General features: G+C 34.7%; 2 protein-coding genes, 1 long non-coding RNA gene and 1 pseudogene across 3 annotated transcripts; all 4 read right to left on the bottom strand.

Annotated features, from left to right (window-relative positions):
* Window positions 1-1,005: 1,005 nt before the first annotated feature.
* LOC108846037 (uncharacterized) lies at window positions 1,006-3,195 on the bottom strand. Its single transcript, XM_018619243.2, has 6 exons — window positions 3,015-3,195; window positions 2,337-2,718; window positions 2,066-2,262; window positions 1,797-1,944; window positions 1,501-1,657; window positions 1,006-1,422 (listed from the first exon to the last, which is right to left on the bottom strand). The coding sequence occupies exons 1-6, from the start codon at window positions 3,074-3,076 to the stop codon at window positions 1,397-1,399; spliced, it is 972 nt and encodes a 323-aa protein (XP_018474745.1). The 5' UTR covers window positions 3,077-3,195; the 3' UTR covers window positions 1,006-1,396.
* A 3,446-nt stretch (window positions 3,196-6,641) lies between these two features.
* Window positions 6,642-8,574, bottom strand: LOC108845906 (COBRA-like protein 4). Its single transcript, XM_018619105.2, has 6 exons — window positions 8,440-8,574; window positions 8,281-8,360; window positions 7,740-8,196; window positions 7,509-7,656; window positions 7,163-7,440; window positions 6,642-7,090 (listed from the first exon to the last, which is right to left on the bottom strand). The coding sequence occupies exons 1-6, from the start codon at window positions 8,489-8,491 to the stop codon at window positions 6,804-6,806; spliced, it is 1,302 nt and encodes a 433-aa protein (XP_018474607.1). The 5' UTR covers window positions 8,492-8,574; the 3' UTR covers window positions 6,642-6,803.
* Window positions 8,575-11,383: 2,809 nt separating this feature from the next.
* Window positions 11,384-12,279, bottom strand: LOC130510138 (F-box protein At4g22390-like; annotated as a pseudogene).
* A 1,700-nt stretch (window positions 12,280-13,979) lies between these two features.
* On the bottom strand, window positions 13,980-14,881 carry LOC108846937 (uncharacterized). The gene is made up of 2 exons (XR_001948841.2): window positions 14,322-14,881; window positions 13,980-14,229 (listed from the first exon to the last, which is right to left on the bottom strand). It is a non-coding gene; the product is annotated as an uncharacterized LOC108846937 (long non-coding RNA).
* Window positions 14,882-15,800: the final 919 nt, after the last annotated feature.

Below are 15,800 nucleotides of genomic sequence, written 5' to 3'. Positions count from 1 at the left end.
GTTTATAAATGCTCGGTAATTTTTTTTATAAATGCTCTGTTTTACATCGCTATGTAACGAAGGAATGATGCATGTGGGGGAGCTTTGGACTATGATAACGTTTTAAATTCTTCAACATGTAACTTCTTTCGAGTTAAAGTCGGTATATGTGCAAGTTAAATTGTCGTCAAAAAGTACATTATCATAGTTCTTCGATTTATTATTGATTCAATTTAGATTCAAATCATCTGGCAAACTTCCCTGATATTTTTTATTTGTCAAACAAATCCTCATAAATATTAAACATAAAAAATTAAACAAAAAATGATAAAAGTTGAAGCGTAACCCGTACGACGTGGACCGTAATCCTTACGTTGTGGTCGTGGACTCCTCGTTGATGCACGTCGTTTATGATTATTATTGCATAAATCATGTAACTATCATATAAACGAGAGTACATGCACGTAGGTGATGCCGTGATGGTCCATCACTGATTGAAAATTTATAATATTCCCTCAATAACTAAGAGCTCCCATGTTTAGTTTTAAGCTAATATCAATGATGCATCCATTATAGTGGGTTTATTTTACAAGTTGTAGAAAGAAAGAAAATCAAAATAAGAAAGTAGGACATTTTTCAAAGGATATAAGAATACGGATTCCAGAGGAACATACGTTAGTTAAAAAGTCAGAACTATATACTATGATGTCCCGTATGCATGATTTTTTTTTGTTACATTAAGATGGTAACTATGAAAGATGTAAATAGGCATTTTGTTAGCCCAAAATCCAATTTATCAAGAAGCAGAGCTATTTTAAAGTATATGGGGCCAATTCAGCCCGGTCAGCGCTCTTACAGTGTGTATTATACACTGATTTCATTTCATGCAACGTGATATATCAGCAAGTTCGTTGTTTTTAATTAAATCAGGACGATGTAGCACAAGAACGGTTTTGACAAATGACAATAGTGATGACTGTATCAAAGAGATTGAGCACTGAAGACAGTGATGCAACTGAGAAGCAATTTCAAGCGAAACGAGACTTTGACTTCTGGATGCTATGGTAATAAACACATAGCTGCCACATACACATGTACCGCGTATCAACGCCTATCAAATTTGTTGAACTGATTGCAAAATGGGATTTCAAAAACAACTCACAGTGCCTCTTAACCCTCAGAAGCTAATAAGGCAGAAGACCATTATCTAGAGTTTCTTCTGCTGTAAGAATACACTCCAAAATACGCAAAAGAATGATTACAATAACGGAACTCAGAACTTCAAATCTGAAAGAATGGTCCGACTGTATAAAAACGGAAAGCTCCCAGTAAACCGAGATTTGAATCATGTCTATTCGAGTTAGTCCAAAGGAGAAAAAACCAACGAATAGTAGTAGTAGTGAGGTGAGGCCTTTTTCTAATCTTCTATTGCACACAGACGCTCTGCAAAATAAAATTGAATTATGTCAGAGAAGGAACAGTAAGCATTTCAAAAGTAGAATCAAGATATATTTATCTTACTTAGGTATTCGTAAGTCAATATCATGGACGTTCCCCAAGCAGACATGCTGAAGAATCTTGGACCCAAACCCCTATAGAACCCTTTCCACCCATCTTGTGCTATCAGATCCTTGACCACTTTTTTCGCTGATGGTCTATTTTCTTGGTGTCCCAACACCTGAATACAGAGTTACACGGTTTCATTATTCTTGAGAACACAACCAGTAACATCAGACCCCCAGAGCTTCTTTAGATTCATGAGAGCTAAAGCAAATCCAATATAAAAAAATCACGTATTGAATGGGAATAGTTAATACCTGCAGCCGTGTTTTGATTGTATCCAACGGTGTCGTGATTGAGGAAGCTGTTGCACCTGCGATAATACCTCCCAAAGCCTGGACAAGTACAATTTTCGACTGACTAGGAGCAACAGTAGCCTTCGAGTCACTACCATAGCCTAATAGCCTGCCCAACATTAGCAGATACTGGATCAGTGAGAAACACGTAGCTTTTGTAGCAAATCTAAAGACCGCAGTCACACTAAAAATTAAAACTATCGTCAACTTATTACAAAGTTATGTCTAACCTCCAGATAACACGCTGACTTGATCCATAGCTAGCCCACCAAGCAGCACTCGAAGGAGAATACGTCATAACAGACAGACCAAACCCCCTGTATAATCCCCTCACACCATACGACTTGATGATCTTCGTGGCGACATCAATACCACCAGTGTACTTAGCATGACCTGAGTACCCCTGCACCATCAACTTCTGGCTAACCTGAAGCAGATAAGTAAAACATTAGGCTCAACATTCACAGCATGAACACAAAATGGTGATAATTAATTACTTACAACATCAATAGGGACAAACACGGCCTGAGAGAACAGAGAAGCCGTCATCCCCGCAAGGCCGTTAGCAATAGCAGCTTGCGTAGGCTCGCTCAGATCAAAAGGCGCAACCAACTTAAAAGCAGAGATCTTCGTGGTCTCCAGAGCAGTGAGGAATATGATCCTCGCAGGTACTGCGCCTGTGATCACAGTGCCGAAACCTCGGTAGAGACCAGGAACGCCGTCGTTTTTGAGTATGCCTTTAACGACAGAGAAGGCGCTTCTCTCGGCGATGTCTTTGGAAGCGACTTGGAGGCGTGTTTTGACGACGGAGACAGGGTAGAGAGCTACTGTGACGCCAGTGAAGAGTCCAGCTCCAACATAGTAAAACCTCTTTTTGTCAAGCCTGAAATAAGTCAAAAGTATTCAACAATAAATAATCAAAGGTCTCTTTGATCTTATCACCAACACAACAGATTAGGTTAATGGCTGAGAATCTGAAAATCGAGCCTTCTATATCGAGCAATGAGCCCCCTAGGAACAACATATTAACAACTATGATGATTCCATCGAAACAAATACACTAAAGAACTAATAACGAAGATATGGATCGATGCAACTACACAATACGGACTAACAACAAACGCCACGAAGAAGAGATCGAAATAAGGAAAAAAGAGAGGGATCGATTAGTGACGTTACTTGTCCCAGTTAATCTCCGTCTGACCAAACGATGCGGCGCGAGTACTCGGCGGCGTGTTCATGACTCTCCGCTGCGGCGGCGAGGCTGAGCTGGAGGCGGATATAACTGATTGCGAAATGAAATACTATATTGCAGATTACTTTGGGAAGGCAAATTCAACGAAACCTTTTGGGTTTAGTTTCCACGCAGAGAGGAGAGGAGGAGAATTTTGAAAACGCAGACGCGCTTTTAACCCAACTTCTGCGTTTGGTTTGGTCAGCGCTAACTTTCTTTCACTCCTTTTCAGATTTCAATCAAATACCGCATGGTACTTACTCCCCGTTTTTTTTTTTTTTTCAAATCTCACAAATGTATATGTTAATATGGGAATATGTATTGTTTTACAATTCAGAAAAACAAAATATGTTAGTTCAATACATTCGTTTCTCGTTGCTGTATTTTAGCATCTTTTGTTTAAATTTTTCATAATGTAGAATATCAATTCCATTCACATAGACACGTATATAATAACCTTGATATTAACTGGTGTTAAAAGATTTAAGAACTTTTAAAATAAATAGACTGATATTATCTTAAATAGTCTTTTACTCCATCTATCTTATTAAAACAGAAACATTATAACTTCTTCTAGGTAGATTTTTAAATTGGACATCACATTATTATTCTTAGTCTAATCTTTCATTTAAATATTTCCTTAAATAGCTTAATATCAACTATCTATCATTTAACTTCACTATAAGATCTATGTCTATGCATCTATTAAACAAAATATATGTTCTTTTCGTTAGAGTATACTCACATTATCATATTTATAATATATCATAGTAAAAATATAATAATCCCTCTCCTTTATTATAGTCAAATGAATACAATAAATGTCTCCAATATAAATATAACACGAGTCTAAATTCTTAAAAATAAAAATATAAATAGATAGAAACAAAAATAAATATTACACATGTTATTAAAAATATAAATATTACACGAATAGGTTGACAAAAAAATACAAATATTACGCTAATCCTTTTTTTTTTCCATCAACTTATACAAACTTAAAGTGAGTAGGTTGACAAAAAGATACAAATATTATATGAATCCTTTTTTTTACACGAATCCTTAACCAGTCATTATACAATTTTGACTTTTTTGGTCTGGTTATTTCCTAAACAATTGATTCAATTAACCAAATAACTTAAGAACACGTTTCCTCCCATTATTAAACTATAATTATCTTAAACACAAAACCCCTTTTAATTAAAAAACAATTATTTGGAATCAAATACTGATGAATCTTAAAATTTTAAATAGCTTGATATATAATTTTTGAAACTCAATAATAAAGATATCAGAACAAATTTTCTTAGATGTTCAAATAATCGAGGTTTGCTTTGAATATACACTAAATAGAATATACTAACGTATATTCTTACTTAAATAACAAAAACATCAATTTATACTTAAAAAAACGATTATTGGAAAACCTCTTCACCAAGTTGAGTCTACTATGCCTAAAATCTCGGCTACAATCAAATATTCACAATCAAATTGTCAGATTTGAAAAATCATGAATATGGAAAACCCTCTTCTCCAAGTTTATTCTACTATACATAAAATCTCGATGTCAAGAGATTTTGTATTTATTATATCTGACTTAATAGGTTAGAAAATATTCATTTTCTCCCACTAAAATGTGTGTACAAGTACTTGTCTTCGTATTCATCATTGGACATTCACAAAAATTTTAGAAAAAAATCCCAAAAAGCACAATGTCAAAACCAAATCGTATTGGTTGATATTATATTAGTGTTTTCACTATACAGTTACAGTATAACATCTTTAAATTAATAATCTATAAATTAATATCTCTATAAATTAGTATAATTCCATAGTCTCAAATTGAGTTTTTGGTTCAATTAGTATCTAGATAAATTAATAATCTCTATAAATTAATAAAAAATTATAGTTTTGGTATAGTCCCAACATTATTAATTTATAGAGGTTTCACTTTATATCTCTAATACACCAATGAAAAATTATTAATAGGAAAAACAGTTTTAACATTGTTCTTAAACAATATGTTTTAGACAAACTCAAAATTATATAAAACCACATTATGTGAAAATGACAAATTCCAAATTGTATCAACTATTATAGAATATATGTTATATGTTAAAAATAAAAAAAAATAAAACCCGCGCGGTCGCGCGGGTCATGATCTAGTTAAATGTTAAACTAGATTAGCTTTTAACCTAAAATTAATTGGTGATAAGTGGAGTAATCTATTTATCTTATATATTCTTAAGATTTTTTTCCAATATCCTATGTGAGATTTTTGTCCCTAATATTGAACATTTATAGAATAAGCAAATGTTAGACCAACTACTAGAAAATAGACTAAAACGACTTTTTTTTTTTCCGTCAAGGGTGAATATATTATAAAAGGGCCTGGCCCAGAAAGAAGCAAAAGCCTCAATACAACAAGATCCGACTACAAGCCCATCAACTAAGGGCTAAAATAACAAACACTAACGGGCCCTCGGCCCACATACAAACTCCGCACGAACCAGTTGGGGAGCGTGTCGAGGAGGCTGGCTCGCCACGTGGCGAGATCTACACCACACACGCGAAAACGCGTCGTCTCTGCCTCGACTCGAGCACCACCACCACACCATCGCCGGAGCATTCAACCTCGAAGTCTTCAGTCGTCGTCGCTTATCAAACGCCAAGCCTCCGACCGACCCAGCACCGCTCTTAACCGCGTAGTCATCCCGCCGGAGAGTTCGATCGAACCTCGAGAACTCCTCCGACTCTGTATCACAAAACACGCTAGACACGCACACCGAGAACCCATGCTTTCTTTCCTTTCATCTCGTCACCTTGCCGGGAAGCTTCCTCGTCTTCCGAGAGCTTCTCCGCCGTGACCTAACCCATCTTCACGGCAAACTCACCGCGCAAAAAACACACCTCGAACATAGTGACCTAAACCCAACGAATAAGGGTACAAAAAACGGCAGCGCGGAGATATGCTATCCTCCGCTCTCCGTCACCAAGAGCCGGCGTAGGCGAATCTAAGGAAGACTCCCATCCCGGTAGCTAAGGTCGGCGATTGTGAAACTGAATGAGCTTTCACCTCCCGGAGAAAAACCACCACCGAACATGCAAGTCGCTCTCTCCGCCGCTGACCTCAAACCGACAGCGTCGTTGCTCCAAAACCGAGTCGCCGCTTAGGAAGTTAACGGACTCAGAGCTCGGACAAGGCTGTCGATGATAGATCGACAAAGAGAGAGCGAAGGAGAACAAAAGGAATTAACAACACACGGCTCCGGCGCCGGCACGGACGCTCACGCGCCGGCCGAGCGCCGGTGAAAACACAGATCTAACTTCTCTCTCTTCTCTCTCTTAAACACAGATCTGACGTTCTCAGACTAAAACGACTTTTATAGAGCAATATGGAGAAAATATCTTACAGAAAAAAAGTGTTCCGCCAGCAAAACGCCGTTCTTGACCTTTCGCCCAACGAAAAACATACACACTTGAATATAAACTAAGCAGGGCCTGACATATCTCGGCCCAATTAAAAAGTTATTGGACTATTATAGGCTTTCCTTCCTTAGTCTTGTTCTTAGTCAAACGCTTCAGCTTTCACATTGAGTGATAACAAAAGCAAAAAAGCTTTGAATCTCGATCAACAAGAGTACAGAACGGTTCTGTCAGAACCATTACACATCTATAAACACAGTTACAAAAAAAACATTTTCTGGTCTTGTTACAAAAAAAGCATTTTCAAATCACCAGACTGAGATGAACACAAGAACAAGAATAGTGAGTGATAGCGTAGAGAGAGAAGCCAAGCTTCTTCTTGCAGAGTTTGGTAGAAAAGGGTAAGAATCTGGTGAAGGTAACATACACTCATCGCCATTAAAGTAAACTTTCCTCGGAAAAGCCCAACCTTGCTTGAAAGTAAATGTCCTCTGATCTTTCTGCAGCAACACCTCTGATTGCACATTCCCTGAAGGCCCCGCTTCCATCAAAAGATCATTATAAAACTTAGTTCCAAAGAACATTCCAGTATCATCTGCATAATAATAGATACAATAAAGTTTCAGTCTTTCAATATGTTTGGCTTAATCTTTGTAGTGAGACTTACTTATGGATCCATAAGGAGCAACTGATTTGTAATCAAAGCTGAAAACTTGAGTCACGTTGTTGAGATTCGGGTGCTGAACTGCTAAAGTCCACAGCGTATGATTCATCCGGTAATTAAAGTTTGTTATAGCGATTTTCACGCGCCAATAGTCTTTGTAATTAGTTTTAACGTGCCAGTGAACTCTGATCGGGCACATGTGGTGTGTACATTGTAGCAACGGAGCGTTGTCTTTTCTCGGTGTGTTGAGTCCTTTCTTGGTTAGAATCTTAGAATCAGCCCTGTCAAAGTAAAAAAAATATTTAAATAAAGTTTATGACAGCGATTTAAAAGTGATTTTTGTGCTCACTTGACGCAGCTCCTTTTGTTCTCGCAGCCACAAGCACAAGAAGGGCAAGGAGTTATGGTGTCGTTGTAGAAAGAAGAGAAGGAGACGCAACAACTCGGATGCTTTCTCGCTAGAAACTGTGAGTATGTGCAGGTAACATTCCACGTCACTGCAGAAGTTTATGAAACAATGTTTAGAGACCAATGCAATGATGCTTGGTAGATGAAAGCTCTTGTGTTTAAGTTTACTTACTCAGAGCTTGTGTCTTTCTTCGTTTGTCAGTGGTGAGAAAAACAGTAGACGGCACGATTTTGGCAGGACCGCAAGTGTAACCAGGACCAGGACCAAGCAACGTGAAGTTCTTAGGGAGCTTGACGGTCTTGTTCGTGGTACCAGCCACACCAACGCTGACCTGAAACTGTGACACAGCGGATGAAGGATCTTGACCCCAGGCTCCAACCACACCGCCTTTGCAGCAGTTTGAGATCTGTTGATTGTAAGGGACACCTGGCAAGAGATCAACGACGGTCGGGGCTTTCTTACAGCAGTGAGGTACGTTTCCTTTGAACTTGGAACAGTCTCCTTGCTCTGTTGCTTGTGCGCCGACCATTGACCATATCACTTCTTTCTTTGCCCATGCCCAGCCTAGTGTCCAACCTGGGGACTGTATGTGCCGGTAGATTTGGAAGTTGTTCATGGTTACAACAGCCTGCAAATGCATATATAATAGAGATGGTGAGAGTTTGTGGGAGTTTCAAACACTCAAACGCATAAGTTGGAAGAGGATTCTTACCACATAGCCATCTGCTGTCCATGACATGATGTCCCATTTGATTGTTATGTTCCCATTAGGATCCAATGGATCATAAGCAGCTGTAGAGAAGAATAAAACACACAAAATGAGAAGAAGTAGTTGAGGTTTTGCAAATAGTTGAAGGAGTTGAAAACTCACATGCGGTGAAGATGATCATGAAGAAGAAGCAGAAGCAGAAGAAGAGCCTCATCTTCTGTAAATTTCCTAAGTAGAATAGAAGGAAGTTGATTCCAGATATGGGTTTTTTAACGTCAGTTTCTTCTTCTACAGGATTTAAACAGAAGCTTTTCAAAAGATTATTTTCTACCTACTTGTTGTTGCATTCTCTAAATTTATTCTTTCTTTTTTTCCCTTAACTTTAAGCAATGTTTATGGTGATTGATAGTAAAACACCAACAGAAAAATGACGTGTTCTTGTCCGAACACAACATCTCAACTGTCTTTTTTTAGTTTTAAGTAACGGAAACCCTAATGATCCAAAGATGAGAAGTGTGAAAGGTTACTTGGGGTTGAAGACAAAAAAAAAAGAAAATGAGGTCTAGCCATAAGTCAACTTCTGACACAAACATATCTCCCAACTTACCTTGCTACGTTCCTAAGCAATCATTTCCTCTTTTAAAACGTTGTCTAAAATGTTATTAATTATATATCACAATTTAATCAAATGATTTTTTCACGTCCTTCAATCAGATCATATATCTTTACATCTGCTTCACAGAGCCTACGTGTGGAGAAGGTTGGTCTTGACATTATTCAACATGGATTTTGTTTCCGGGTGGTAGCTAGTTTCTTATTTGTTTTGTTTAACAACGATTTTTCTTCATATCATTTGTGTAACTAATCAAATATTCTTCAGTAACTATTTGCAGTCAAATTTAGTTTTACTAGATTTTTAGATTTTATATATGCAACCGCAACCAACTACAGCGTTATATTGCAACATGCCATATTCAAAAGAAGTTACCTAAGCACACTGTTTTCTCTTAGGACCAGGCCCGGTCCGTTGGGTAGGCAATAGAAGCGGTGGTGTAGGCAGGCCACACAAAGTTTATCCAAATTTTTCCTAAGCTAAATTTGTCAATTTAAAAAAAAAAAAAATTCATCCAGCTGATTAATGTATATATTTTAATTTGATTAGGGCACCTAACATCCATGGACCGGTGCTGCTTAGGACCTAACATACCTTCTACATAGGTTAAGCTAATCCCTTCTCTTTCTTTTTAATAGACAAACATTTTTAAAAAGAAATTTTAAGTGTGTAACATATTCACAAAAATGTTTTTTTTGCGTAGATATCACCACCATAGACTCTCTCAAAACATTTGAATAACAAGACATCTTGTAACATCCCGAGTAGGGATGGCAATTGGGCTTTCCCGTCCAGTTCCGTCCCAAACCGCCGCGGGTTCGGTTTATGGCGGTATACGGTGGGCCTGTCCCGCGTGGGATACGGTTCTCAAACTAGCTGCTCAATCCCGTACCGCAAAAATATGCAGGCTTTCGCGGGCCGTCCCGCGGTACATCGAATATTACATTGCTTCTACATGCACAAACAAACATAGATAAGAATTGAGTTTCATCTTGCACATGATCGAGCATACTCTTACAAGATCAATACATTAAGCTTATACAAAATAAATGTTTTATTATCATTTATGATGGCTTGAAGAAGCTCTACCGGTGCAGATCAGAGACGGTTGGGAGACCGGAAGCATCATCAACCCTGAAACCACCATCAACGGAACTCCATAATCTCTCTCCCTCCCTCCCTCCCTCCCTCCCTCCCTCCCTCTCTTGATTGAAAGACAGAATAAAGCGTATCAGATTTAATTATTTATTTTCTGAATAATAGGGCTATTGCAACTTAGCTATGAAGTTTTCTGTTTTTTTTTTTTTGCGGTTCTGTTTTTTTTAGACTCTCTTTTGCATATTTATTTGATAAGTTATTTAATATTAAGTTAGATTCTCAGAAATCAACTATATTAGAATGAGATTGCTGCATATTATGTTTTTCTGCAATTGTTTTTTCAAGTTTTAAAATAGACTGACAACTAAAACGAATGAACTAATCTAACTAATCGATTGTGGCATCAATCAACTGTATTAAAAACAGAAAACTGGAATACAAATCTCTGACTGGTGTTGTTAGATATGTGCTTGAAAGGCAGTATCAACTTAATTAGATCTTTCGTCGTCGGTAATTATCTACTGATCAGTTTCTGTTGTGCAGCAGAGCTCTTGATGTTGATAATTTGTCGCCCCAGTAAAGAGAGAAGTATTTCAAAAAGAGATGATACATGAACAGGGAGTATAATGGAAAGATTGTGATTAATGGGTTTGACGGAGATGATACTGATCAGCTTTTGAAGTTTTGATTGGCTTAGATCTAACCGACCGAATTCGAAACTGAGAACCACCAAAAAATACCTCATACTCTTTCATTGTTTCTAGCGTTGTATTGATCCTAATGTGTGAAAAAAAACTCCACAATTTCTCCTGGCCCGGCTTATAAAATTAGATCGGTCTAACATATGCATATCCACTGTCGTTATTGCATTCATTATGGGCCATGAATTCAGACATATATGGTTATATAGTAAAATTACATGTAAAATTATTATTATTTTGGTTATACTTTTTCTCATAATATTGTTGAGAATGTATTTATCTTTTGTCAATATAAATTACTCTAAACACAATTGTTCATCATGCGCAAAGCACAGATCTCTATCTAGTTAGTATTAAGGCCTAATATGGGATTATGATTTGATGAAGCTGCTTCAAGCCATTTCTTTTCCCGCCAACGGTCTGCACCTGAAAGTTGAACCAAATGTCAAGATTTGCACCCACGCGGATCAAGCTTCCTAACATTTGAAATAGTAAGATCACTCATATATTGTGAACTGTAAACGTTATTGTATGTTGTTGACTCCAATTCCACTTGCTAAAACTTTCAATTATGGAAATCTCACTTCGAAAAGAAAAAAAGAAAAATACCAATTTGAGGGAAACACATATGTTTATTAGATTTGTTAAACTTACATTGATAAAGGTTTTGGGCTTTAAAGTTCCTTTACTTTGCTCATAGCTTCAACTTGAATCCCTTGGACAGAAAACCATTCCCCTTTGAGATTGTAATATAACATGTTAAAGCAGGTTGCTACATTTTATCATTTGCAAGCCTAAAATCTCAAAGAATGAAGATATCCAAGACTCAGATTTTTCTTATTTTTCTTATCCATCTCTAAAATTATTACCAGAAAATCAAAACGAGTAATAAAGAACTTTAGAAAAAATGCATACAACCTTTTGTTACCCTTCAGCATAATTTTCTTCGAGCTCTGCGAGGATCACCGTTACATCCCAAAACAAGGCTGCTCACTACAATTTCCACGTTACATGGACTCTCACAACCCTCTATCACAAGCGTTTCAAAACTCTTACTCTCCAAATCAAACCACATCAGTTTTCCATTGTTTATCTCCAGCAAAATTTTGCTCATGTCCTTGGAATAAACCAAAGGTCTCACATGCTCAAACGACACCACAGTCTCTGGTTTCGGCACAGTAATGAACTTATTCCATTCTGCTTGATACTCTCTCAAAATCCAGAAATCAACATGGCTAAACTAGATGTAACACATCATGCAAAGGCAGCCATTTAACACACCGATATCTATATCATCTTCACAGTAAAGTTCCCCTGGGAAACTGAGGACACTAAGATCATCATAGGCAAGATCAAATCTGATAATCGTGTTGAAAGCAGTATGTCCACCAGTTCAAGTCAAAATCCAGTGAAGACTGTTGCTAGCTAGAACTCCATTCCCACGGCGATACAACAAATGGGTAATAGAAGTAAACGAAGAGAATTTGACCTCGACAGAAGATGGATTATCTTCCATTTATTACTCTTCAAGCTAAAAACCTTGATTTCTAAAGAGTGACCAAAGAATCGTGCTGATAACATTTGCAACATTGTGCTGCACAACATATGCACAAAGAACATGCAGCAATAAATATATATATATATATATTACTATTTGAGAAGTGAATTAGTTTAGTTGTTGTATTCTCCATGATTTTAGCTAATTTTTCATGATCTCAACACTTGTAACTAATATTTTTGTTTATTTGGCATATTTTAATTACTGTTAAGCTTTAACTAAATCATTAGTTAGATAATTATAATAATGTTTTGTCTTCTCATTATTCTTTGCATTATAACCAAATAAATCATACGGTCAAGTAATATATATAATATAGATAATTTCTAAATGGTATTTATCCTAATCTATGTCACATTATAACAATCTGGCGACAATGAAAACTATAAATACGTTAGGTTAATGACAATTTTAATTATATCACCTCTATTATAATATCGCCTCAATAGCTATAAATATTATTCAATTTTATTTTGTTTACATATCTAAAATCAAAAGTTACACATAAATCTTAAGACTTTTCAGCAAAAATAATAATTTGCAAACAATGTCGATTTTGAAAAGAAAACATGTTTCTCTTGTTCTAATTGGAGATATTAATCCGGCTAAAGATTGTTACAAGATTAAAGTCAAAGTGTTAAAAATTTGGAATACATGAAAAATTCAAAAATTATTTCGACTGAATTGGTGTTGGTTGATACCGTTGTAAGTATTTTATTTTTATCCATTATTGATTAGTATTAATTATACTGTTTAGTGTTAGTGATTTATTTTTATATTTTTTAAGGGACGAGGATTCATGATTCTATCGATGAACGTTCTCTTGGTAACTTTTGATCTAAGTTATCTCAAGGGGATTTTTTTATTCTCGGTAATTTCACCATTGGTGATTATACCACAGAATATAGAACAAATCCTCTTCCTACTAAGACTTCTATAGAACAACCAAAATTAGTTCTTGTGATGATTTTTCAAAAGAGTTACTAAATAATTATTTCAAAGATTTTAAGGAAGTATTGGAATGTCAGTATGAAAAAGAAGTCTTAATCGGTTAGTTTTCTATATCATATAGTGTTTTTATTAATGTTTCCTTGTTTATATTTTTTTTAACCGGTTCTTTATGTTATTGGTGAAGTTGTGAATGTTGGACCTTTAGATGATCTAATGGCAGAAAGGAAATCAACAACTAAGATAGAACTAATTATTAAGCTTTTAATTTTGTTTAGTTTTATTATCTTTGTTTGATATTAATTTTGTTTAGTTTTATTATCTTTGTTTGATATTTTTAATATCCTGTGGTCTGGGTATTCAAACCAAGTATGGGATTTCTTTAAATCTAATGAAGCAGCATGTATTTCCCCCCTTCCAAATCGAACATCTAAATATATGATATTTATTCGTTTCTGTTATTTTGTTGATGTTTTAGGAGCTGTGACTGTTTCTAATGTATTCATTGCCCCTGATATTCTTTTTGATCCACAACTACAAGAAGTGCTTGACTTCAAATCTAAGTTGCATAAAGATGATTTGGTTATTACTACACATTTCAAAATGGGTAAACTAACCCAAACCAAACCATATCCAAATAAATCCAATCTTCTATTAGTAATTGTTCAACCCAAACCATTAGGTAAATGGTTTGGTTTAGTCTCTAACTCATTTAGAATAATGAGTTAGTGGTTTTAATGAGTTGACTCACTATTATATAGTAATAATAAATATTAACCAATAATACCATAACTCATGTAACTTTTCTTGTTCTCTACAGTTTATAAATTAAATATCATAAAATTTAATACAATGGAGAAAATGTATAAAAGGCATGTTTAACAATAATATTTTCATATTCTCAGCAGTTTTATAAAATTAAAAACTAAGACAAATTTTAAAATGACTCTCTCAACTTCTTTGTACTTTAACATGATCCTCGAGACTCTCCTCTTTGTACTCCTGCCCAACTCTTACTCATACTCATCTTCCTCCTGAAATATAATCATTTACATCAGAAAAATCAAATGATCATAAAGCTTTATCATCAAACTGAACGTAAAGGAAGGTTATGCCGGATAATTACTCTACTGAATTTTTCCCTAGCAACTTTATCATCAAACTTCCTCTCTTTTCTCTCACCATCTAATCCAACTTTATTGTCCACCATTAGGTCCACCACCAACACCAGTTGGAAGACATTTTTCATCATTTTCCATCACTTTTAGACACTGAAATAATGTAAGACCAGATCAGTTTTAGATACTTAAATATGTAGTTCTCTCTATCACTGGGACTAATATCACTTTCATAAACTCTCATCGAGCAAATCATCAACACATATTCAACCATAAACAAAAACTCCTAATAAAGAACAAAATCACATATTCAGCTAAGCTAACAAACAACAAAAACTACATACGAGAGTTATTCAAAGACTCGTCATAAGAACAAACAAAAACTCCTAAACCAGCATACAGAGCTGAACCCACAATATTTAAAAAAAAAAAAAGAGAATCAGAGCTTTTCTCTAAAATCAGAAGCTCTACAATATTAAAGATAAATAAGAGAATCAGAGATTTCTCTAAAACCAGCATACAGAGCTGAACCCACAATATTTAAAAAAAAAAAAAGAGAATCAGAGCTGAGCCCACAATATTAAAACCATCAACAAAAGCTTTACGATACAGAAAAACCACAATGAAACCACAATATTTAAAAAAAAAAAAAGAGAATCAGGCTTTTTTTTAATCGCACGACAAAAAATAATGGAATGAAAGAGTAATGGTTTGGTTTGGGTTATTCATTAACTCATATTAGTCCAGTCCATTTTAAACCAACTTATTAAACCTATTTATCCATTAAGCCCAATTATCCAATAATATCCAATTTCTTGACTCATTAAAGTTCATGGATTGGTTTGGTTTTGGTTGATCCAGTAAATTATATCCATTTTGACATGCCTGGTTATTACTAGAGATAATTTTCCATTATCATGTTTAAATATTTTTAGTGGCTTATCTGATAATTTATTATTATCATAAAATAATTAAAAAGTTTAAAATATTATATATATTTACTTTATATTTGGTTTAATAATATTAAAACAAATCTATTTTAAATATATGTATATATAAAAAATATATCACATAATTATCTATATTTTAAAATAATTTTTTTAGAACAATCAAAATCACTCATTATGATAATTTCTGAAAAATGATAAAAAATTCAAAAATATTAATATTATTAAAATATAGATAATTATCCATAAATTAAAAACAAATTTCATTAATTTGATAATCATCATATCTAAAAAGATTTTATATTATTTTATCTAAAAATATTTTGCATCAAAATAGTTTAAAAATAAATAATCATTGTATATGTTTTTATGAATATATGAATTTTTAAAGTTTATTTACATAATAAAATATATTTTATTAAATTAAACTTTGTATATATAAAAATCTAATATTTAATTAATTAATAGATATTTCAAAAACATGATTAATTTAATCTAATAATTTTTGAATTGATGATGTATCTATTTATATTTGTTTGT

Source organism: Raphanus sativus, chromosome 3 (assembly GCF_000801105.2).
Source record: "Raphanus sativus cultivar WK10039 chromosome 3, ASM80110v3, whole genome shotgun sequence".
NCBI classification, from domain to species: Eukaryota; Viridiplantae; Streptophyta; class Magnoliopsida; order Brassicales; family Brassicaceae; genus Raphanus; species Raphanus sativus.
The sequence above is the reverse complement of the archived record's forward strand: the minus strand, read 5'-3'. Positions and strand labels throughout refer to the sequence as shown.

What these genes read in the sequence shown, in the direction of transcription:
- LOC108846037 (XM_018619243.2), bottom strand. Translation starts at nt 3,076, where the DNA reads ATGAACACGCCGCCGAGTACTCGCGCCGCATCGTTTGGTCAGACGGAG. An exon ending in AGTCAGCGTGTTATCTGGAG is followed by an intron (nt 1,945 to 2,065) that starts GTTAGACATAAC and finishes AATGTTGGGCAG; the next exon opens with GCTATTAGGCTATGGTAGTG. An exon ending in ATTGACTTACGAATACCTAA is followed by an intron (nt 1,423 to 1,500) that starts GTAAGATAAATA and finishes TTTATTTTGCAG; the next exon opens with AGCGTCTGTGTGCAATAGAA.
- LOC108845906 (XM_018619105.2), bottom strand. Translation starts at nt 8,491, where the DNA reads ATGAGGCTCTTCTTCTGCTTCTGCTTCTTCTTCATGATCATCTTCACC. An exon ending in CATGATCATCTTCACCGCAT is followed by an intron (nt 8,361 to 8,439) that starts GTGAGTTTTCAA and finishes TCTTCTCTACAG; the next exon opens with CTGCTTATGATCCATTGGAT. An exon ending in AACAAAAGGAGCTGCGTCAA is followed by an intron (nt 7,441 to 7,508) that starts GTGAGCACAAAA and finishes TTACTTTGACAG; the next exon opens with GGCTGATTCTAAGATTCTAA.